The sequence below is a fragment of the Lepidochelys kempii genome, chromosome 2 (assembly GCF_965140265.1).
Source record: "Lepidochelys kempii isolate rLepKem1 chromosome 2, rLepKem1.hap2, whole genome shotgun sequence".
Classification (NCBI taxonomy): domain Eukaryota; kingdom Metazoa; phylum Chordata; order Testudines; family Cheloniidae; genus Lepidochelys; species Lepidochelys kempii.
Window position 1 is genome coordinate 120,082,821 of NC_133257.1, and position 26,185 is coordinate 120,109,005.

The 26,185-nt window shown below is 37.0% G+C and overlaps 1 protein-coding gene across 4 annotated transcripts in view; it reads right to left on the reverse strand.

Moving 5' to 3' along the window:
* Positions 1-26,185, reverse strand: part of EXOC2 (exocyst complex component 2) — a 188,565-nt gene that overhangs the window by 116,010 nt on the left and 46,370 nt on the right. For all 4 annotated transcript variants that reach the window (XR_012157344.1, XM_073332187.1, XM_073332186.1 and 1 more), the window contains exons 6-10: positions 25,841-25,965; positions 6,467-6,547; positions 2,432-2,577; positions 2,245-2,326; positions 1,148-1,250 (exon numbers count right to left, since the gene is read on the reverse strand). Coding sequence is in view for 3 of the 4 variants with exons in the window: in XM_073332187.1 (XP_073188288.1) it covers positions 1,148-1,250; positions 2,245-2,326; positions 2,432-2,577; positions 6,467-6,547; positions 25,841-25,965 (537 nt within the window). In the remaining variant the exon portion in view is untranslated. The remainder of the gene's footprint in view (positions 1-1,147; positions 1,251-2,244; positions 2,327-2,431; positions 2,578-6,466; positions 6,548-25,840; positions 25,966-26,185) is intronic.

The following is a 26,185-nucleotide window of genomic DNA, read 5'->3' on the forward strand; positions in this document are numbered from 1 at the left end:
GCTTGTTCTGTGCACACAGAGCTCTCTACAGTGGGTATCCTGGGGTTCCGAGACTGTCTCAAGAAGTGGCTGGTGAGGCTTTTGCCCTATGTATCAAGGCGGAGGGTATGTCTACACGGCTCACGGCAACAAGTCTTCCAGCTGGGGTTGACAGACTTGGGCTACTACTACTGCACTAAAAATAGCTATGTAGATAGTGTTTTGAAGCTGTAGCTTGGGCTCTGAAGTCCACCCCACTCCCTAGGCTTCAGAGTCCGAGTTCCAGCCCAAGCCACAATGTCACTACATGTTTTTAGCATGGTAGCATGAGCCCAAGTGTGTCAACCTGAGCTGGGAGGCTCGCTTCCGCAGACTGTGTTGCAGCACCCACAGTGTCTAGGAGTCAGTGGGTTTACAGCAGGGGAACAGGGCCTGCTGCTCTTCCCAAGTCCTCTCCTGAGGATTTAAGAGCCTACCCAAAATAGAGTGGCACTGGCAAAAGGCTGCTGGTATGGGGAGTTCAAAAACACTTTCATGCTGGTATGCACAACATCAGCTTGTGCATATCCTCCCCCCTTTGGGAATGCTGTTGTAGAAAAATGTCACTGACCCTTGGAATTTCTATGCCAATCAATCTATCTGCCCATGTAATATTACTCCTTTTAATATGAACCAGTGGTAAAAGAACCAAAACGATAATCTGAAAAGTAAAACCTTTTGAACAGAAATCCAAACGAACACTTTTTAGTATTGCTAAATCCAAGACAATTTCCTTTTCATGCCGAATCAAGATGGATTATTATTAATGAATATGGAATCCATTTTAAGATCAGTGACTCCTTCAGTTTGGATTCATACTGTGATAGTTTTTATCAGAATCTTGATATAAATACAACTTTGTTTCAAAGCTTTTTAATAACCATTTAATGAATGATCATTGGGATTAAATTTCTCATTCTAGAGGAGTGTCATTTATTACACAATACAATTTATTCTTGCTATTATTTACATAGACTTGAGCCCTGGGCTGAAAAAGATAATCTCAAATTCTGTAAGAAAAAATTCAGTGTTTAAAATGTAATAAAATATTAATTGCATTATCTGGGAAATGCACAGACATGCATCTGATGTACAATATATTTGACAAAGATACTAGGTAAAAAATCACCTTATATAACGTTTTTGATCATGTAATGTTGATGGAGTCTCAAGCAATTTATTCAGAAGAAGTTCTCTTAAGGCTTCAATTCGTGTTTCAACTTCAGCATAATCTATGAAAAAAGGAATGCAGAATTCCAATATACCTTTCTTTGCCTGAAGTGTCAACTGAAAATTTTAATATTTTCTCAGCAAAAATCTCATGGCTTTAGAATAAAACTGATTAATTTTAACAAGTTTTTAAATTGTACCAGTTCTTACAAGATGAATCTTCAAATATCACCAAACTATTATGTTTCTTCTTGGAGGATTAAATTTAGAAGTTGCTTTGTTAGCTCCATGTTCAGTATTCTAGCCTGCACTATTTCCCTGTACATTAGGAGTCAAAACCTAGATTTCTTGTCCTTTTACATATGCAACCACAGGCGCCCCCCCCCCCCAACTACCATATATAATATTTCCTTAACAACTTCACTGTTGTGTTCAATTTGGATTAGTTTTGTTTTTGCAATGTCACTAATTTCACCACATGGGTGGCAACGCTCTCTGTTCATTTTCTTCTCAAATGGATTTTTTTAAGAATTAAAAAAAAGGTTATAAGCGAGTTTTATGTAGAATTGGATCTTTGTTCTCAAGAAATTTCTAGACTCTGTAATTTTGAATTAGATATTCAAAACAATCACTTTGTGTACTCAAGCAAGGTATATGTACTCTTTACTGTAATTTACATCTGAAAGAGTTCTGTAAACAATAATTTTACAAAAAATACAAGCTTTGGCTTTGAAGCTTTTTCACAAGTATGCCAAGCGAGGGACACCCTAAGCTGTATCCTGTAGTTACTGAAACCTGTTTTATGTCTAGTAATACTAAGCCTTTAAAAAAAAAAATTGGCTGCAGGCTCCTATTATATATACTACAAAGTAATATGTATCTCTCAGATGGAAAACTTGCCAGAAATATTGTTTAAAGTAATTGTTCCAAATTCTAAAGAGGGCTTCATATAAACAGAAGCTGAAGCCCACATAAGGCTTCTCACGGTGCTACATGTTCTTTATCTTTCCTGTTAAAAAACAGCAGTGAGTCAAAGTAACGGAACCCAAATCTTACATTTTTTGAACACTTGAACCTCGGTCTTCCCAAACAGTGACTTGGCTTTTTCATAGTCATTAATGACCACATCGTAATCACCCTTTAAAATAAAGGAACATTGGAGATTTGTCACAATAAAAAGATATTGTAGATTGATTTAAGTGGGAAAAACACATTTGTACTTTATTTTTTAAATGCACTGTACCTTTTGTATATTCCTTTCAATATTAAGAGGAAGGTTGAAAAGAAACTTAAAACGTTGAAGGACATTGAGTGCATTTCTTGTTGAATCTGCCTTGTCTTTACGACCCAACACTTCTTGGAATAAGGTATCTGCAGTGTTACTTGCCCCTATTTTAAAGGAGGGAGAAAAAAAAGGAAATAAAGTAATCATTGCAGAATAAGATCACTATATATTCCTCAATAGCTAATCTTTTTTATCAAAGGATACTGGATGTTAATTATAAAGTAGTGAATAATTACAGCTGATTCTATAAACTCAAATTAACACTTTAATGATTTCTGTTCAGCTATATTAAGCACGTCACAATTTACTGAAATACTATTTCAGTGCTGATCGCTTAGCTTTTTAATGTGGTGAGACCTCCGTACAATTAAAAACAACCACATTTTCCTAGTTCAAGTGCTTAACTTCACTGTGGTGATTTTATAGTTTGTTTTGGCCACCAATCTAAATTTTACAGTTAATCTATGCCTTTTAGGCTACTCGATCATCAGAGACTGGCTTTTTTAGAACAGAATATAATGAAATTATACTTGTTGAATTCCCTAGCTTCAAGAGTTAGCATTGCGGGGGAAGGACGGTTTCTTTCTTTTTTCTTTACAGCTATATAAAGCAAGTTTGGGCTTTTTTGAATTCCACTAAGAATTTTTTTACGATGGATATCCTTAGATCTTTGGCATTAAAATGCTTCATTTTAAAAAATGAATCTTTATAGTAACTATAGACACATTTAAGCAATTATATAGAGCTCCACTATTGGAACACCATTATATAAGGGTCTGATCCTGTTTGCATTGCAGTCAACAGTAAAATTCTCATTCCCTTCACTGGATGGCAGATAAAGCCCTATGTTAACAATTTTATGTGAATAAGAATGTCTACATTAATCTATTAACATTTATTAATTTTTTTCAATCAAAACACATTCTAAAGAGAATAAAATTATTTTTCCCCAATCAGACTACAAAGTGTTATATCATTTTGTACTAAAACGTTTCCCATAATTGTTTAGTACAAAATAATAAAATTTCTGTTACACTAAGGAAGATTAGTAGGGGATGTGAAATATTTACATTTTTCAACTTGTGACTTATTTTTAATTAGGCAAAAGGAAAAAAGAAGAACTGTTTTAGCCTTTTAGATCGCTGCCTGTAAAAAGTGTCTACATTATCTGGTCTAGTGACTATACTTTAAGCAAAGATGAAAAAATTACATCAGTCTCACTGGGTGGCTTGCATGCCATTTTCTCTAGTCAACACTGTGGGTGGCCTGCTCAAGTTAAAAGTAGTCTTTGTAAAATAATTGTTAAATCTAAATAATGTTTAAACTGTTGAAATTTTGAAGCTCTGACATAAAAATCTCTGTTTTTTCAGGACAGCCGTTTCTACTACATGTGATTTAATGTAAAATAGTTTAATTCATTAAAAAAAACCCCACAACGTAATATCTAACTGGACACTTAAATACCGACACTGGATAAAGTTTGATTTTTTCCAAATGCCTGTTTTGTTATATTTTCTAGTATATAAAAAGAACCACTGTTTTATTTTAAATCACAACTTGCTTATACATTCACTTAATAGTTAAGCAACAAGTCATTTATTATTTTCTGGTAATTATATTTATAATCACAAGGCATTTTTCACTTACACATAAGGAAGTTTCTTTAAAAGGTGACTAACAACTGTAGAATTGCACATGGATATTTGTCTTTAGTTTAAAAGAATCCATAACTCAAATCCTTGAAGAAATAATATGCTTTATTATTCCTCAGCACAATTTTAAGGCATTTGCATTTCTTTTCTATGGATTATTTTTAAATTATTTTTTGAGAAATATCAAATCAAATTCCTATGCAAGAAAAAGTTTCTTTTTAGTTACACAAACTGAAAAGTTAATCATTGTCCTTTGTTTATGACCTATTACAAAATCTCCTATAATACTTAAGAGTGCATCACCTCCAACTGTACCTGATGCAAAATCCAGTGCTTCAGACCCCAGGTGTTCTTAACCATTAAAAACATTGGCATATTTCAGATTGCCTGGCAGATGCATGTTTAAAAGGAGTTGATATACCTTATAAACATATTTTTTTTTCTCCAAAGGGTTAAGCTTCAAACAATCCTCACATCTTGACCTCTGAGTCAATGGGATTTTTGTCACTGACTTCAATGGGTGCCGAATCAAGCCCTATACTGAAGAAATATACTTAAAAAAGGTGTAACAGACACCTTGTCCATAAGTGCTTCTTACCAAAAAGTAAAGTAGTGACTACTTATCAGTTTTCCTTCTCTGACAGATTGGGAAATAAAAAACTTATGTGGACAGTAGAAAATGACAATCAGGTAGATACCATACCAATAAAAGGAAAACAACTTTTAAAATATACTGAATTCTTTTAAGCTACCATTCTTGATTAAACCCATCCCTTTGCACCGAACAATAAATGACTGTATGTGTAAATATAATCGTTTCTTTGCATAACATTATTCTCTTTCTTTTTAAAGCCTATGCCCTGGCCCATCCAGCCTCCATCATGACTTGCCCACCTTCACAGGGGTGGAAAAGCCACCAATTCTTTTCCACAATAAAGCAAAAGCCAATACCATTCTGAAGTGGCTGGCACAAGCTACTCTAAAAAGCTTGCTTGCAAAAGATGGACTGCATGACTTGCATACAGATTTCAACTCCACTTGCTAAACCAGAGAATGATCATATAGTCTATTGTTAATCAGAGGTCCGTCACAAGCAGTCCCTGAGAGGACACATGAATTAGTCTAAATACAGCATACTTTTGCTGTGTTTTTACTATTTTTACATTTTAAAAATTTACTTTGGTCAAAAGAAAAAAAGCTTGCACTGACTTTACATGTGGTTGGGTGTAAAGTATATGGCATTGTAGGTTGTGCCTAAAATTTTGGCACATGCATGTTTTCCTAAGTGTATCATTTTGCCTGTATGAAAAAAAACAAAACAGATGTGTAGACACAAACTGTTCAGAAAGTAAATTGCAAATACCAGGTTTTGCATGGCCAAGAAAAAAAAAGCTACATGCAAAACTGCATGTACAACAGTGTACATGAAAAGTACTATTATAGAGCCTGGGTGGAGGACTTTTTGAAAAACTATTCCCTCTCCCCCTACCCACACTATCATTGTATATTCACACACCAAAGTATCCTGATTAAAAAAAAAATCTGCTTCCATGTCACTTTTCTGATTTCATACAGCACATTCAGGCTCTCAGACACTGAGTCAGTTATCTGGATGTCATTCCCTGCTTATTGATACAGCACTAAGGGAAACATCCCTTCCTCTGTGGAAAAAAATCACAATGAAACCAAGTAAAATTATCTTGGCAAACATCCAAGAATTAGGAACTGTAACTTTTGTGATCTGGTGAAGCATGTAAAACTCTCTCCCAACTCAATCATACAATATGAGGAATACTTTAACAGGAAAGAGGTTGTAGTTGAAATTTTCAAAAGCGCCTAAGTGACTTAGGAGTACCAGTCCCAACGTGGTCTGAATGACTGAATATCAAATAAAAAATGTATTGTAAATAAATCTTACTAGTGTAAACACTATTTCCAGTGGCAGCTCTCTATTTTTCTTCTGCCACTGCTTTAATGTATTGCATTTAATTCCACTCATTGTCCTAGATACACATTTATTTTTCAAAACGTTTTTGTGTATACTTTTTAAAACCAAGATTTGTCACTTTAGAAGCAGGAAAACAATATTTACCTTAAAAGTCTCCCCTTCTTCCCCATTGTTAACCATAAATCTGATCCTGTACCTATTGAAGTTCATGGCAAAGTTCCCATGGATTTCAATGGATGCTGCATCAGGTCCCAAAAATCATCACTATGCAAGAATAAATGCCAGGACAAAAACTCACTGTTTTCTACTGTGTAACAAATTCTAAGAAATATATTAAAGCTTTCATAAAGTCTGACGTCCATAAATAGTTGCTGGTGGGAGGACAAAACTTACTGTTTAGTACATTCTCCAGTTTTTGCGTCATGGATCCTTCTACTTTTTCCGTTCCATCCGCTTCCAGTTTTTGATGGATTGCTGGAATACAATGTCTAGTTAAAATGCAGATCATTTAAATCAACGGGAATACATTATATCAACGTGACACTTTAAAACAGCTTCTCAAAAATTTTAAATTAAGTGCTATATTTCTTGCTAGACATAAGCAGCTCAAATGTTATGAGAGGCACCATGGTCTAGTGGGCCACAGGGCGAAGAGCCAGACACTCCAGAATTCTAATTGTTACATTGCCACTGTGTGACGTTGCATAAATCACTTAATCTCTCCAGGTCTCAGTCCCCCCAAGGATAATGCTATAAAATAGTATTAATTTTGTATATAGTATTTTGAAAATATAAATACCACATAAATGCTATATGTTATCATGATACTGGAATGTAGTTTGTAGGTGTGACCCTAACAGCATCCCAATGCAAGAGGCTCAATAATATCTGGTAATGAGTTTCAGCTCACCTGACCAGTTCAGAGTACCTCAATACATTAATGTTATAATCTGTATCTCATGTGTGTTATGTGAAAACTACCACCACACTGATCACTAACATTCTTGTGTGGTGTATATACAGTAAGTTCCTAAGGGACCATACATATATGAAAGAAATGTGGAACTAAAATGTGTTTACCAGACAAGTCTGGGTCGTGGGTAAACAGGTTTCTCTCAGACAAAGGATAGGTCAGCACTTCAAGTCAGGTGTCACCACAGGTGATTAGCAATCACATGTCAAGTGGCCATTCATTTGCAATGGAGAGGGCAGGAACAGATCAATTTACATTTTAGCGAACACCAGTGGGGGAAGAAACCAGCATGGAACTTCCTTCACCCCCAGACTACATGTCTCCTTCCTCAGATCTTGAACAAACTTTATTGGGCGGGGGGAGGGGAAGCAGCGGCAGGGGTAAGTTTCAGAAGAATCCATTTCAAAGGTTCACTGGACTGTAAAAGAGAGGGGCAAAGAACTGCAAGTTAGCTTTCACCTAAGACGACAAAGGAACCAAGCATTTTGTGCTAGATTCTGACAGGGGGAAGGGCAGGTGAGGTGAAGTGGGGTCAGCCATCTTGCTGGAAGGAAGTGTGGTAGGAGTCTTACCCTGAACCAAGACTGTAGTTTTGTTAAGTTTCTAGAAAGCATTTTTTACTTTTATTTGCTTGTAACCATTTCTAACTCTATCCTTTATATCTGAACTCATTTAAAATTCCATCTCCTTTTGTTAATAAACTTGCTTTACTTTTAATCTAAATCAACCCAGTGCTGTGTTTCAACTTAAGTGATAAGCTCTGCATTTTGTCTCTTCAGAGGAGCAAACAAACCTTATTATTCCTCTGAATGATCCAGGAAAGAGGTTGGCCATTGCAGAACGTAGTTTGGGAAAATGCAGGACTGGGGAGTGTTGGGGTCACCTTGGCAGGTGTAACCAAAGCTGGCGTATACCAGAGCATGGCTAGGATGTAACAAGCAGGCTGCTGGAATCAGAGTAGCTGACCAGAGCAGCTTAACACACAGACACTCAGTGCTCGCTTGTCTCCTGGCTGTTAGTGTCAGGGCTGCGAGGTAGGATGACCAGTAATAGGTGCCTACAGAAGACAAAGTGCTGAATATCGGGACTGTTCTTTTAAAATCAGGACATCTGGTCACTCTAGCTGTGAGCACAGCAGCAGAGCATTTAAGGCACCCAGGTTTAAAGACACAACCATTCAGTGGGCTGGATTACACCCCAGAAAATGACAATAGATTGAAGCTACAGTTATATTATAATTAAGGCTAAGATTCTGTCATGGTTACTTTTAGTAAAAGTCATGGACAGGTCACAGGTAACAAACAAAAATTCACGGAAGCTGTGATCTGTCTGTGACTTCTGCTGCTGAGGCTCCATGGTTTCCTCCATCACCATGGTGGCTGGGAGCTTTGGGGATCCCACTTCGCCCATGGCAGCTGGGAGATGCAGGGTGACCATATTTCCCAAAGCGAAAATGGGACACCCAGCCGCTTGCCCAAGGCATCCCCCTCTCCCTGCGCAAGGCTTTCAACCTGTCCCTGGAACCCTGAGGCGGGCCCCCTCAGGAGTCTGTCACCTGTCACTAGAACTTTGCAGGGGGCACCCTGTCACTTGCTACTGCTATCGCCTATCGCTGGAACCCTGCCAGGGCCACACTGGCCGTCAGCTCCAGAGTCCTGCAGCACCTGGGGCTGAAGCAAAAAATGTCATGGAGGTCTCTGGAAGTCATGGATTCTGTGACGTCCATGACCTCCGTGACATAAACGTAAACTTAATTATAATTAGGGTTGTCAAGAGATTAAAAAAAATTGAAATTAATCAAAATTAATTTAAATTAATGTTTATAGGGTTAAACAATAATAGAATACCATTTATTTAAATACTTTTGGATGTTTTCCACATTTTTAAATATATTTATTTTATTTTCAACACAGAATACAAAGTAACAGTGCTCACTTTATATTTATTTTTTATTATAAATATTTGCACGGTAAAAATAAAATAGTATTTTTCAATTCACTTAATACAAGTACTGTAGTGCAAGCTCTTTATCATGAAAGTTGAATTTACAAATGTAGAATTATGTACAAGAAATAACTGCATTGAAAAATAAAACAATGTAAAACTTTAGAACCTACAAATCCACTTAGTCCTACTTCTTGTTCAGCCAATCGCTCAAACAAGTTTGTTTACATGTGCAAGAGACAATGCTGCCCACTTCTTGTTTACAATGTCACCTGAAAGTGAGAACAGACGTTTGCCATGGCACTGTTATAGCCAGCATTGCAAGACATTTACGTACCAGATGCATTAAAGATTCATATGTCCCTTCATGCTTCATCCACCATTCCAGAGGACATGCGTCCATGCTGATGATGGGTTCCGCTCAGTAACGATCCAAAGCAGTGTGGACCGATGCATGTTCATTTTCATTATCTGAGTCAGATGCCACCAGCAGAAGGTTGATTTTCTTTTTTGATGGTTCATGTTCTGTAGTTTTTGCAACAGAGTGTTGCTCTTTTAAGACTTCTGAAAGCATGCTCCATACCTCATCCATCTCAGATTTTGGAAGGCACTTCAGATTCTTAAACCTTGGGTCAAGAGCTCTAGCTATCTTTAGAAATCTCACATTAGTACCTTCTTAGCATTTTGTCAAATCTGCAGTGAAAGTATTCTTAAAATTAACAACATGCTGGGTCATCATCCGAGACTGCTATAACATGAAATATGTGGCAGAATGTGGGTAAAACAGAGCAGGAGACATACAACTCTCCCCCAGTGAGTTTAGTCACAAATTTAATTAACTCGTTTTTTTTAACAAGCTTCGTCAGCATAGAAGCATGTTCTCCGGAACAGTGCTCAAAGCATGAAGGGGCATACGAATGTTTAGCATATCCGGCATGTAAATACCTTGCATTTTGGTGTTTTTGGTCCCAGACCATATGAAACCGATTTTTAAAAGACCTGTTTTTCCCCTAATTGTGTTACTACAGGACAGAGAAAATTAAAACCCTACCAGGTTCTAACTCTTTAAGTGCTTTGGAACATTGCAGACTTGATTCTGCTCACTCCTTTGTCAGCTTTAAAGTGGTGTACCTTTGGCTATGTCTACACTGCCCTGCAGTTTGGACTACAGAGATGTGAATAGCCATGCACACCAAAATGCTGCGCTATCATGCCCCAATGTGGATGCTGTGTGCGCGAATTACAAGGTTGCTAGTTTACAGTAATGCAGTCCTGTTTGAAGAGGACTACATTAATGTGACCTATGAACCTTTTAGTTCACACCCACTGCATCCACATGAGGGCATTAAAGCGCAGCATTTTGTGTGCACTGCCATTCACACCCCCATAGTCTGAACGGCGGGGCAGTGTAGACAAGCCTTTTATTGTCTTCAGTGGAATTATTCCTGATTTACACTGGTATGAGATGAGAATCAAGCACTATGAGTTTGGAATGTACTACAGATAAAGTTGTATTCTAAGTTTAAAATTGCCTGTTTGCAGTGTATTGAACAGTATACCAAAAATCAGTCTACATATTTTGATTACACTTAGTAACTACATCCTAAAGTGCAGAGGTTCCCAGTCTGTGGCCCATGAATAGGGCCCTACCAAATTCACAGTCCATTTTGGTCAATTTCACGGTCACAGGATTTTAAAAATAATAAATTTCATTATTTTAGATATTTAAATCTGCAATTTCACGGTGTTGTAATTGTAGGGATCCTGACCCAAAAAGGAATTGTGGCACAGTCACATGGTTATTATAGGTGGGATTACGGTATTGCTACCCTTACTTCTGCTGGTGACAGTGCTCCTTCAGAGCTGGGCAGCTGGAGAGTGGTGGCTGCTGGCTGGGAGCCCAGCTCTGAAGGCAGAGTCACTGCCAGCAGCAGTGCAGAAGTAAGGATGGCATGGTATGGTGTTGTCACCCTTATTTCTGCACTGCTGCCTTCAGAGCTGGGCCCTTGGCCAACAGCCACCACTCTATCGCTGCACAGCTCTGAAGGCAGCGATGAAGTAAGGGTAACAATACCACAACCCTCCTAAAATAACCTTGCGACCGCCTGCAACTCCCTTTTGGGTCAGGACCCCCAATTTGAGAAACACTGGTCTCCCCCATGAAATCTGTATAGTGTACTATAGTGTAAAAGCACACAAAAGACCAGATTTCATGGGGGGAAGATCAGATTTCACAGCCCATGACATGTTTTTCATGTCTGTGAATTTGGTAGGGCTCTACCCATGAACCATAGGTGGTCTGCAGAGCAGTAGCAGGTGATTGAGAGAAAGCTGCTGGTCTGCTGTGGTCTCATTTCCAGTAAGAGAGCAGAAATGACAGAATGAGATTAAATGAAAAGGAAATGCAGATAGTAAATTAGCTATTTTTTAAAAACTTCTTAAAATTAGGGACAGTTAAAAATATCTACACACTTTCCTAGTGTTACTTTTCCATGTAAATCAATTCCTGTAGTTGCCACCGGGAGGCTATGTGGTCATGAATGGGAGAGCAGGTGATCTATGAAACCACAAACAGGAAGGTGAGGGTCCATAAAACAATGTCTAGATGAAGATACAGTCCATACTGTGAAAGTGTTTGAGACCCCTCGCTATAGAGTACCCAAACTTTGAAATTGGTGGCTCTGTGGCTCTGCAAAAGCGAGCGGTCACACAACTGCATTTTAAAAGCTGTGGAGGTAGGGGAAGAGATGAAATCTACAAGGTACAAGTGTTTTGTCAGGGTGTTAAGAGATTCCAGAGCATAAGGAAAGTGTTGTCTGGAGTAACCTGAGATAATGGTGACTGTTTACATACATACCAGTTAGTATTTTTGTTTGGACTAGTTTTGCACAACTAGTCCAGCGAAATTACGGTACCTTAAATACACTGAACACAGTGTAGATATAAATAACTTCTCTATGCACACTCAAACTGGTAGAGAGTACAATATATTACACATGCACAATACACACCTTCACTTTCCCTATACAGAAACCATCTTTACTTTTCACCCAACAGTATTTTCAGATTTAGCTATATGTCCAATGAGGCACGTACCAAATTTTAGGTTCAAGATTCAAACTTATTTTTTAGTTTAAAGAATGTAAAAAGCTTCTGAATGATTTATTAAAATGGTGATTAAAATCATTTTTTCGTTATGAAGTAACTCAAAAATAGCTGAAACATTTTCTTCATTCACAGAAGCTGGAAAAACTCCTATTGCTCAAAGGCCTAGGAAAAGAAGAAGTGCCAGCTGGATTAACTGGATTTCTTGCCTGCCACACAAGAACAACAAAGAAGCTCAAGAATGGGGTAAGTGACACCATGCAAACAAGGGCAGTCAAAGTAGATGCCAATGAGAGGGATAGGAGTAGGCCTCACTGATAAGAGGCTCCAAAAAAAAAAAAAATCCAAAATCTTTCAGGAAAAAAGACACCTGATATGGAAAAATCGGAACCTTGGGGGGAAATGGAAAAGAAATTTTCATATGAAAAAACGTCTCTCAGAATGAACAGTGAAGAATTATTAGAGTAATATATGAAATATTGGTTTCAGAGTAACAGCCGTGTTAGTCTGTATTTGCAAAAAGAAAAGGAGTGTTTGTGGCACCTTAGAGACTAACCAATTTATTTGAGCATAAGCTTTCGTGAGCTACAGTTCACTTCATTGGATGCATACTGCGGAAAGTGTAGAAGATCTTTTTATATACACACAAAGCATGAAAAAATATCTCCTCCCACCCCACTCTCCTGCTGGTAATAGCTTATCTAAAGTGACCACTCTCCTTACAATGTGTATGATAATCAAGGTGGGCCATTTCCAGCACAAATACAAGGTTTAACAAGAACATCTGGGGGGGAGGGGTAGAAAAAAACAGGGGGAAATAGGTTACCCTGCATAATGACTTAGCCACTCCCAGTCTCTATTCAAGCCTAAGTTAATTGTATCAAATTTGCAAATGAATTCCAATTCAATATGAAATATTATTACTGCTGAACTTCAGTCCTTCAAAATGCTTTTTAATAACTAATAAGTATGCCAAATGAAGTTACTCTATTTACTCCATATAACTGTAACAGGATGTGCTTTTCACGGCCTAAACCTGCTTATTAATGATATCATGCAGTTGTGCACATCGGAAGAGATCTATAAAAAAAAGCAAAAGAAATTATAAAATGTTAGAACTACTCATATTCTTTAAGAAGAAGCAAGAAGAAAACATTGTAAGAATAAAATGGTAACACTGAAATATTCTAACAAAACAAGATGGGAAGTATGGGAATGTCATTTGAAAACGTATTAAAACAAAGAAGCTCTTCAAGAAAGAGTGATGACTGAAGATCTTAAAAGTGTACAACACACTGTACTTGACGAGGATACCTTCTGGGTTCACCTGCAGAACACACTGAAGATTCTGCAGCCAACTGCTTCTTCAATCACTGTATCTGAATCAGACAAAGCACTTCTGTCAGACATTCCTCAAGATATGACCAAGATAAAGTCAACTGTTCTGAAAATCTAAGCTCATCTCCACATACAAGTCAGGAAGATGTAAAAGTGAAGGACTTTATATGTAAATGGGAAGAATTCAGCTGTAAAGCTACTGCAAACCACTTAGATCCAAAGTTCAAAAGTAATTATGTTAGTGATAATAGCATTGTTACATCACTTGACTGGATTACTAAACAAGCTACACATTTAAGACTAGATTTTGGAAAAGCACTTTCAAATGTTGCAAAATACAGAACCTCTTCAGGTATTTGGTCCGAGAGTGCAATCGGGGAACCAAGCATATTGCTCCTACAACATGATGGCAAGGCCTCTGTACAGCACAATCACTGACTCCTTTTGCTTCTCATCTGCTTCAGATTCCTCCATCTTCTGAAGCATGAGAAAGATGCTGATCAATGTTTGGAAATACACACACAAAAATCAAGAAACATAACAACATGTGAAAGAGTTTGTTTCACTCCATGCACATCATCAGTTTAATGAAATAGATGAAGATCAAAGTGAAAGTTCAGAATCAGAATTTGTGAATTTTTGAGAGAGAGAGATTCGGATTAGAAAAGTCACAAGAAAAAACTTGAGCTATGGTAGCATTTCCAAGAGTAAATTGGTAAGTAAACTGTTTAAGTTATACTTGTTTATTTATATGATGGCTAGATTTGTCTACAGGTATGACACACTATATATAATGATAATGCACTATTAAAGAGTCTGAAGTTCACTATAAAATCTGGATATACACCCATATTTACTGAGGGTCCTTAATGTTGTGCTGTGTTAACTACACTATAATGAATATATATAAATTAGGGCTGTCAATAAATCGCAGTTAACTCTTGCAATTAACTCAAAAAATTAATTGCAATTAATCACACTGTTAAGCAATAGAATATCAACTGAAATTTATTAAATATTTCTGGATGTTTTTCTACATTTTCAAATATATCAATTTCTATTACAACACAGAATACAAAGTGTACACTGGTCACTTTATATTATTTTTTATTACAAATATCTGCACTGTAAAAATGATAAAAGAAATAGTATTTTTCAATTCACCTCATACAAGTACTGGAGTGCAATCCCTTTATCTTGAAAGTGCAAGTTACAAATGTAGACTTTTTGTTACATAACTGCACTCAAAAACAAACCAATGTATAACTTTAGAGCCTAAAAGTCCACTCAGTCCTACTTCTTGTTCAGCCAATCGCTAAGACAAACAAGTTTGTTTACATTTACAGGAGATAATGCTGCCCACTTCTTAATTACGTCACCTGAAAGTGAGAACAGGCATTGTTGTAGCTGGCGTCACAAGATATTTACGTGCCAGATGCTCTAAAGATTCATATGCCTCTTCATGCTTTGGCCACTGTTCCAGGGGACATTCTTCCATGCTGATGACGCTCATTAAAAAAATTATGCATTCATTAAATTTGTGACTGAACTCCTTGGGGGAGAATTGTATGTCCCCTGCTGTTTTACTCACATTCTGCCATATATTTCATGTTATAGTAGTCTCGGATGATGACCCAGCACATGTTGTTTGTTTTAAGACCACTTTCACTGCAAATTTGACATTGTGAAATTTTTAAGATAGCTACAGCACTCAACCCAAGATTTAAGAATCTGAAGTGCCTGCCAAAATCTGATCAGGACGAGGTGTGGAGCATGCTTTCAGAAATCTTAAAAGAGTAAGATTCTGATGTGGAAACTACAGAACCCAAACCACCAAAAAAAGAAAATCAACCTTCTGCTGGTAGCATCTGACTCAGGTGATGAAAGTGAACATGTGTTGGTCCACACTGCTTTGGATTGTCACCAAGCAGAACCCGTCATCAGCATGAACACATATCCTCTGGAATGGTGGTTGAAGCATCAAGGGACATTTGAATCTTTAGTGCAACTGGCATGTAAATATTTTGCGATACCAGCTACAACAGTGCCATGCAAATGCCTGTTCTCACTTTCAGGTGACATTGTAAACAAGAATCAGGCAGCATTATCTTCAGCAAATGTAAAAACCTTGTTTATCTGAGTGATTGGCTGAACAAGAATTAGGACTGAGTGGACTTGTAGGCTCTAAAGTTTTACACCGTTTTATTTTTGAATGCAGGGTTTGGTTTTTTTTACGTAATTCTACATTTGTAAGTTCAACTTTCATGATAAAGAGATTGCACTACAGTACTTGTATTAGGTGAATTGAAAAATACTATTTCTTTTGTTTTTTTACAGTGCAAATATTTGAAATAAAAGTAAGGTGAGCACTGTACACTTTGTATTCTGTGTTGTAAATTAAATCAATATATTTAAAAATGTAGACAACATCCAAAAATATTAAAATAAATGGTATCATATTATTGTTTAACAGCGTGATTAATCACACAATTAATCTTTTTAATCGCTTGAGAACCCTAATACAAATATGTTCATTTTTAGCACTCTTCTCTAGAAACATGAGTTTCATTTGTATCTGCTTTATAACATCAGATCTCGATTTACATATTATTTCTGAGCCCTACGGATAACCTTCCTTTTTGTTTATGAGTCAACAATGTCGATGCTTTCTATTTTCAACATTTTAATCCCCCCCTCCCATTTTAGAAATATGTCAACAGGTAAAAAAAATACACATGAATATCTCAGCGTGTAGCTCCATCTCTATTACTAGGTATATTTGTCATTATTCAAATGCAAAGAATTTATACTTACTTACTTCATAAATGTAACTAGTAGCAATCTCTATGTGATAACCAAATTATACATAATACATCTCACTTTTAAAGACAAAGTTTCATTTTGATAAGCAAGTAACTAATGCAGATATTTCAAATTTTTTCCAAAATTTGTTTTTTGACCTCTCTTCTCATATGTTTTTTCTTCTATGCTTTCAAAACATCTGGACATTTTATATCTCTAGATTCGGCCACACAAACCATATATATATGCTTGGTTAGGACCATGGCTTACCATGTCTGAGCATCAGCTGGAACATTGTTAGTGCTCTGATAAGAAGTTTGCAGTTATTGGGGCAAGGAGAGACTGAATCTAGGCATTTCAACCACAGTTGAACAGTTCAAAGGCAGTTATCTTTGCCAGAAAAACAAGTGATAGTTTAATCTGGCAACTGCAATAGGCTTTCTAGTAATCTAAACTACAATTTGATTAGTTGCTGTTTCCTAATATTAAATTGTTTTTAACACAAAGAGATGGTTTAATACTTTGTTACAGCTATGCAGGACCAGGCAATTTAAACTTGCAAGTCAATCCTTAATGTACACACTATTTTTAATACCAATTTGTACAAAAACTATGGGTTAAATTTTCAAAAGCAGCTCAGCATTGCTCTAACTCCGCTCCCACTGAAGTCAATAGAAGTTTTACTATTGATTTCCAACGGGAGCAGAAGTAGACCAAAACAGAGCTTTTGCATAGAAACTTAGTTAATTTTTTTTTTAAGTGTCTGGAACACATCAAACCAAAAAACAAACAACTAAAGAAGACAGACTGATTCAGCACAGCATAGTTCTGAAGGCCCTTGGCATAGTATCCATTAAGCCTCTGGCACCAAAGTATGCTAAGGAATAGGAAAAACTAAAATGTAAACACACTTTCCAGAATAAATGGAAACCCAAATGTCCATGGGTTTCATGTCAAAAAGACGAAATAATTTGTGTAATTTGGAGAAAACCTGAAAAGCTTTTTGATAAGGGCATTCCCCCTATGAGAGGTGTAAATTCTTCAGAATGGATCCCAGATTATGTACATGCTGTGATGCTGATCATTTGAAAAAGCACAGAAGTGTGCCACTTTGTCCTCAAGAAGCTATTACTAGATTGCGCCATAAAATGCTAAAAGATCTACAAATTAGCAACATGGTGTACTGTCACTTACAGGGTTCAGAGTAGCAGCCGTGTTAGTCTGTATTCGCAAAAAGAAAAGGAGGACTTGTGGCACCTTAGAGACTAAAATTTATTTGAGCATAAGCTCACTTCATCGGATGCATTCAGTGTCACTAAATATGATTTAATTTTCAGAAATATTTGAAATATTTTGCAACTTGAAGGAAAAACACAGCCTTAATCTTGAATCATATTGCATTAACATCCAAAACATTGCCAAACTAACTACTGAAAAAATATGTTAGCCCTCAAAAAGCATGAGATTTTGAAATAATAAATGTTGGGTTGTGTTTGTTTTTTAAGCTTTTTCATGCTTTCCCCACAACTACAAGGGCAAGAAAAAATATTTATTTATTTATGAAAGTAGAGAGTCTGAAATAATCACCTGACTCCAGGGGCTGGGGTTTTAAGAAAAACACAAACTACTGTGAGACTTGCAATAAAATTTCAACACTTGGTAACAATTCATCCATCTAGGAAGAAACTTTATATGAGCAACCGCAAAGTCTCTCAGAAATGTATGTTAAAAGCTAGGTTTATTACTCTGCTAAATGATCCACCGAAAAATCCACAGCTGCGCAATTCTGGTTATGTCAGGTTTTACAGGATAGGAAAAGTTATACTCTCTTTAGTGAATTTGGGATCTCGGACATCTCGTGATATCACATAAGGCATAAAAGCAGCTTTACAAGTTGTGGAGATAAGGACAAGAAGAGTTTGAATCAAAATTGAAACAACAATATGAATTTAAACTATGTAGTGGAGAGTATAGGCTTTCAAATGATATGTAGGTCATAGTTAGACAAGATATGTTTCTTTTTGTGGACAGCACCAAGCACAACCCTCAGCTTGATATTCTGGTCTAATAATAAGATTATCTATAGCTTAAACAATTGAAAAATAAAATTTGAAAATGGGATTCAAAATAAATTCTAAGTCATAAAACACGACAGTAACTTCAAACAATCTCTGGTGAGTTTAAGGTAATTGGGAGATATTCTGGAGGAATCGACCAAGTGTTCTGTGATCGATCATCAGGCCAGACCTCTGAAGGCTGTCACCAATTTAGAAGACATTAAGTCAGTGGCTGACACAGATCAAATATGGGTCATTCTTAAGGCACTCAAGACATACAGTTTTGGGCACATGTATTTCAGCATGGACTCAAACACCATTCTAACTGAAGTCTCTCATTTTTAAAGGAGAAATCTCTTGTTTGATACTTTGCAAAAGCTAGAAAGTGCTATGCTGGACTTGCAGCAATGAAAAAACAACTTCCCATCTGTCAGGAAGCTTAACTCTAGGATGGTACATTTGACAGGATAAACATTTCTAGAGTTTTAAAGGCAAAGCTGCATTAAGTAAATCAATCAGTCAATCAGATCCATCATCTTGAAACTGCATTTGAATATATGTATGCCAGATTCACTAGGCTGTAGCAACCACCACTCACATGGTTTTAACCTTTGACTCAACGTGATGACCTAACAGTCAAAAAAGAATTGGCCCATTATGGAAATGTAAATGTATATATTGACAATCTGCTATTTTATTAGGTATTGTGCAAAGAGGAGGAGAGTGACCAAGATGTTGGTTTTATCTGAAATGACACCTGATTACCATCAAATCCACAACAAATTACAATGCATATGCATGTTTAATTAAAAGCTTTTAACTATCAGACCATCTGCCTTTCAGGATACACTGCTCTTGATGGAAATACTGTTTTCGTTGTCCTGTAGCACAGCAGTAATAGAGCATGGGTAATGTGCAATACATTTAATAAAAACAAGCCCCACCCCCCAAGAAAGTACTCCAGTACTTGATGTAGATACTAGTGAATGGCCCAAGTGTCCTCTTACTGTCTGTACACTGCCTAGCACAATGTGGCCCCAATCTTGGTTGACCTTTAAGTGCTACCATAATATGAAATAAATAATAAAATAAATAAAATAATAATAATAATAATAATAGATGCTTTACACCCACGCAAGGCTATGCTCTACTACCTTGGTGTGGAACCAAGAACAAAACATTCATTTACAAGAGCACTCAACAGAAGGGACTAGATTAGTGCTAATCTGTATGAACATTTCAAGTCAGATGGATATTGTCCATAATATTATTTAAAGTACTAGGATATTTATTTGGATTTAAAATACACTGTTATACAGTCTCACTTCTGACTCTCAGTCTAATATGCTTCTGCCTAACCAGTGTGAATTTATATTACAGCGAGGCTAAAACTTAATATATAAGACCTAGTGACTTACACACTAAAAACAAGAGAATAATGAGTAACCCTGGGACAACAGACCAAAGCAAAACAAGCAGAATTAAAAGAATGTTACTGTCATTAGACAATAACAGCAGCAATAATATTTAATTTACTTCAGAATGAAACCACAGCATGAAAATTTGACAAACGGGTTTTCTTGTCAGGCAACCAAATTTGAAAGTTTGGCTGCCCATGGACAAGTAGGCAGAACATTTCCCCTTCCACCTTCCCAGCCAGTATACTTTTTTTTTTTTTTTTTTAAAGCTCTCAATTGTAATTCCATCCCAAAATTAGATTGATGAATAAAAACTATAGAAAATGCAGGACTTTAGAATGAATGTATCATGTCAAACACATCTGTTGCATTACTAGCGTGCTGTGAAAATACGCACAACGTACTTGGATAGCTTCAGACTGTCCAACAGGAAGGAACATTTATATGGCAGGCAAACATCAGTTGTTAGTTTCCCAAGACCCCAGACTGAGTCAGAACTGAATGACTACATAGTGGTTTCTTTTGTTTTGGAGAAACTGAATTAAGAAGTAGTAATACCACACCATAAGTTTCCTGACACTGGGCCAAATGGTGGGTTGTGGCTGTGTCCATTCCAAATCAAGGTTGGGGAGAGCAAAGGAGGGCATGATGTGGTCTACAAACATGGCTTTTCACTCACCTGGGATTGGAATCATTCTGCTCTGGGCCTGTCACTAGGTGCAAGTTAAAGTAGCCTAAATGCTGCTCTAACTCATTCAGCAACCAAAGATCCATTATGGACAACAAGGTTCACCAGGGCACAGAGATGCCCTGGCCATGCCCACTTTCCCTTGGCCACACCCTGACTCAGCCATGGGAGAAGGGGGAACCGTACCACCCAAGGATCCCTCTACTCTAGTGGGTTCTTCCAAGGGCCGATTAAACCAGTTTTGCAGCAGAATTGCACTAGATGAGCTGTGCAAAGCTGCCCTAATCAGGGTCATAATCTCAAACGATAACTTATTTTAGAATTTTTCAACAGGCAGGAAAAGGCCTGGAAGAATGATAACTGGTAATGTGACTGTCACACGCTTGCAAATTCAGGTAATGCAGTAAATGCAAATGTGTATTTCTCTAATCTGTACTTAACTAAAAAGAAATTTTGCAGTGTAAAGATTCTAAAGAGTGTATTTTAAAATATATATTAGATTACTATCTCTCCAGAATCTTTTATCGTGGTATGTGGTCTGTCAAAGGCAATAAAACATTATATCTTTACGATGCAATGAACAGTAGCCCCGTTTGGAATGCTACTTTCTAGGTTACCATTAGTATTATGGGAAATAAACCAGCTACATAACTGATGCTGACAAATGGGTCAAGTCGAGGTGAGCCTCGTTCCCCTCAGCTCAGTTTACAGCCTCCTTTCACTGACAAAACAAACTTCCTGTTGAACATCTCCTCTATAGCAAAGTTACTGTCAAACTGTCAGCAAAGCTAACGGACAAAGAGACATGGGGATCTGATAAGGCAATCTTATTTTCCAGGAAATTAAACCAAATAACAATATGTCCAGCCTACTTGACCTCTTATTTTCCTTAGTAAACATTTTCCAAATTGCACAATGTAATGAACAGCTCTTGGTACAACTCTTTTTTACATTTTTCACTTATTTATTTTTTGTAAAGATACATTAAAATTGATGTAAAGATTTCATCAGTTTTGATAGTCTACTTAATAAAGTAAGCAAGCCCTTACTAACAGGACCAGTCACACACAAATCTGTGAATAACTGTAGGCAAGATCAGGCCCTTTATCTTAAAAAACTGTTAAAAATGTAAGCTTAAAAATGTACAAACACACTTGTTCTTCCACTTTATAGTTAAATGAAAATACAAAACACCTGGGGTCAGGTGACATAGCATTCTATTTCTCAATGAAATGTGGTGATTTCTTAATACTGTAGATTTCACAACAAATTACAGAGAGTTCAAGAAAACAAAGCAAAAATGACAAAAAAGACCGATTTAAGAGGAAAAATTAAAAAGAACGAGAAGTAGGTGGCTTTGTTAAACAGAAAAAAGGTGGACATGGTAATAGTTTATAAATAATTGAGAGGAGTAAACAAAGTCTGGGAGAAAATTGTTTGGGGATAATATAAGGGTATTGGGATAAAACTCATAGGGAAAATTTAGACTATCATGAAATGCCTCCTGTGGGGAGGCTATTCCACAATCTAATGGATTTCCTGTCAGGAAGTGGAGGAAATTCAATAAACGCAGGACATTTAGACTGTATTGGCAGAAGAGATGGACTAGATGTGATATAATATGTATTTTCTCTCTCTAGTTCATGTGATACTTTGACAGCTAAATAGTTTAACAGATATTTAGTGAAGCAGTTTGCAGAATCAAGCTTATATTCATTAAGGATTACATTGAAGCCACTTTTCAGCTTTAAAATATCAGCTGTTTCTGATGTAGCTCAGTTTAAAAACAAAAAGACGTGTTTAGAATTTAAAGGAGGAAAAATATTACATGGAAATTCCACTGTACTTGCATGGGAAGACACCACCAGCATTATAACTCCATATGCAAATTAATACCAAATAACCTACAACATCAACAAATAATAATAAACTCCTACATTTAAGTGTAATGGGGCTCTGTAATTGAATATAAACAACTCTGATGAAGAGATTGGGTTGAAATGTTCCATGCCAGGTCTCTGACTCAGGCTGAATGTTTTTGGAAACTTTCAGCCATTTCTGAGAATGAGGCTACAGAAAAATAAATTGTTTTGTCCATGTTAAAAAATTCTGGTAACCTTCTCTTCGAGAAACTCAAGCGCCCCCATGCTTTGGTGCAGGAACTTGAAATTTGGTCAAAGGGTAGCCTTTCTGTCACGGATGTGCCTTTTGCCATCCCTGTTAAAATCCACCCATAATTTGGCCATGTTATATGCCTTTCAAAATTTTACAATTTGCACATGCTCATAAATGCTAGAGTTTAATAGCTAAAATCTCCAAAGATTTTGTCCATTCTTGGCACGCTACTGCTCAGGCCAGCAGGATTATCCCTGCAATTGCAACTCTGGGATGCTGCAGGCTGTTTTGGATTCTGGTCAGGAAATGGAACTGAAAGCCGGGAGGCTCTCTCTCCTGAACTCTGAATGCCCTCCCCTACTGATGCCAAAGTGCTGTACAGGGAGTTGCCTGATTTGAATGCAGGCAGACAGGAGCCAAACCTGCCAAGAGAAGAGTGGGAAAAGGAGTGTGATAAGGAGGGAGGAGACTGGAACTGGAAGCTGATCGGGGTGGGAGAGTAAGACTGGGTATTGGGATGGGGGTACTCTGGTACTGGCTGGACAATGAAACTGGGACCCAAGAAGGAGAAAGATGGAGGCAAAACAGATCTGATGAGAAGCCAGGATGCAGGGGGAAGAACTGGGAGCAGCTGCATAAAGAGACTGGGTCAAGGAACAGCAGCAGAACAGTGACAGACTGGATGAGGAGTTAGTGGGGATGGGGAACATGGGAAGGGAGGCTGACTGAATGCTAGGGAAAGAGAATAGCCCGTAACTAATGCCGGATGGAATTTTTCAGCCAAATCTTTTAGTGAAAAATGCAGATTTGGTGTCATAAACAGTCTGCAGACTTCTGTCAGTTTTACCAAATTGCTTTGATTGGGGATGGGACAGGGGACTAAAAACATTTTAAAAAAATGTTTTGACATTTTTTAAACAAAATGTTTCTATTTTTTGGTTCAAAATAACTTTCAAAATTTCATTTTTAAAAAATTAAACGTTTACATATAGTCACAATCAAAATGAAATTATTTTGTCAAAAGGAAACGTTTTGTTCTGCCCTAAGTGACATTTCTGATTGTTCGAAAATGCCAGCAAATCAAAAACTAGTTATTCCCGTAGCTCTAATGGTGTCCTCCCCAAGAATTAGTTTTAGAAATCAAATACAAAACGTCCTCCAGTTCTAATGCTACAGGTCTAAATGCAAGGACGAGATTCAAAGCCTTCAAGATGCTAATTTTCAACAGCATCAGGGTCATTCTTCTCCTCTCAATGATTTTTTTTTAATTCACTGTTTACACTGGCACAAACTACAAGTCTGTTTCCTTTTGAATGCTCATTAGGGGTCTCTAGGAGGAAGACACAAACCACGTCACTGATGATAGGCACAAAGTGACACCAAGATCTGCAGTACTCTTCTATTTTCAATTCATAGTGCTTATGATACAAAAGCAGCTGCACTAAGACTTTTTTTTAGATGGGGAGATATGCCCCTAAAATGAAAAGAAATGAAAGCACAGAATGAGTTCAGCTAAAACACTCTGAATGAGGCTACTAGAAAGCTGCAGAATACCAGCTGAAAAATGCAGCAAGGTGTTACGCGAGCAACTATTTTTGTATTCAAGCAGACACTTTTTAAAATGAAATAAATGATGCTCTGCAATTTTCCTTTTGTTTGGCTAATATCTGTAAAATTAACTTGTAGTTTGGCTGGCTCTCTGACCTCTTTATCTCTTATGAAACTGGTTTTAAGGAGCTTGGACTCACAAGGAAGGGACAAGAGAAACAACTGCAGACGAGTTTTTGGGTCTTACTGAAAAGACACACACTTTAAGATACACCTCTACCCCGATATAACACGAATTCAGATATAACATGGTAAAGCAGCGCTCCGGTGGATCAAAGGAAGTTCGATATAACGCACTTTCACCTATAACGCAGTAAGATTTTTTGGCTCCCGAGGACAGCGTTATATCGGGGTAGAGGTGTAATGCATTGACTAGTCTGCAAATCCCCACCCAGACTTCACAAATCAGAGAAAAGAGAATCCCCAAAATAGTCTTCCAAGAGGTCACATGCAGAGTTACCATATATCCATCAGGACTAGTGTTTTGTTGTTGTTGGAAAAGTGTGTCATGAATTGTTGAACTGGAGTGGAGTATATTTTGAGATTATATTATCTCTACAGCAAAAAGTATTTGGGTGTAATCATAGGGAATTAAAGTCAAATTTTCACATTAACGTGTAGATTTAGGATTATTTACAAATTAGGATTTCAGATTTGCCCAGGTGATTTCAGATTACTGAAAAAAATAAAATGATCTATCAGCATTTTGCATGTAAGAAAAAGTCTGTTACAGATGTTGTAAGTAACAAGTCCTCTAAAATGACATGTCAGCATATTCTTTCCTATTCCACTTTTGTCTGCAACTATTAAACACCTATGGCAGTTACTAGATCCATAAACACAGTAACACACTATAAATGTTCCACAAGCACAGTGTCACATTTCTGTGATGCACTTCCTAAAGAGAACGAGACCCCTCCCCACCTCTAAAAGCTATTGAAAGCTTTAAATGTGGTCATTAGAACCACTGCAAAGGTAACCAGAACCTGACCAGCAGTACTAGGATCCTTTAAAATGATAGTAGTGTCACTACTCTACTTTTCTCTACTTAGTTACATCATTCAAACCTGCCACCAAAAGATTTTGTCTCATCATTTCTCGTCTTATTAAAATAGCCTTAGGCCAAGATTTTCAACTGAACAGTGATTTGGGAGTGCTCAGATTTGCATGCTCATCTTGCAACACCTTAAAGGGCCCTTACTTTTCGGTGGGTGGATGGGTTCAGCGAAAATACACCTCTCTATCAAATCGGTCACCCCAAAATTGAGAGACTAGAGTTCTTTTTGAAATTCTTGGCCTGATTTCTCAAGTCAGATCTTACTGTACACTTGTAACCATTTCAATCTAAATTCAGGATGAGACACCACAGCACCAGACTATTTTCCTTAAGTCTGAAATTTATCTTCTTTCTGTCAGCTCTGGTTCAGTATGTTTTCTTGCTCTTCTGGATTTCATTAGATTATTTCATACTGTGGATTTTGCAATCTTCCTGGAATATTTTTGATACCTAGCAGGTTTTCTGATGTCCATCTTTCACTGATTAGTACATCTAGCTGGCCAGTCCTATCTTGAGACCTTGATCATTTGGAATTTTAGGTTAGTCATAATCTATTTTCCTTCTCCATACTTTTTTACTTTAAAATGAGTAAGTTAAAATAGATTTTCTATATGAATATTTGATTTTTCCTTTATATTCCTGATGATCATTAATCAATTTACCTGACAGGGCATCTTGTGCTTCAAAAAAAGTGCTGAGACCTCCTTTCACATATGCTAGACTCCCTTCATTTTTCTTGTTTGCCTGCTTCTTCAGATTCATGACTGCCATTTTGAGCTGATCAAAACTGAAATTAAGCAAAGAAGAAACATTGTCATTGATACAATGAAAAGGGATTGATACAATAAAAGTAATGTATTAAAATTTAGCACACAGGACATTGTAATTTACAGTATTTTATATCACAGAGTATTAGACAAGGGAGAGATTTATTAGGTTATCTGGTACACATTCCTGCCAACGAAGAACTGTTCTCCATGTAACATTTCTAGAGTTCTGCACAATCT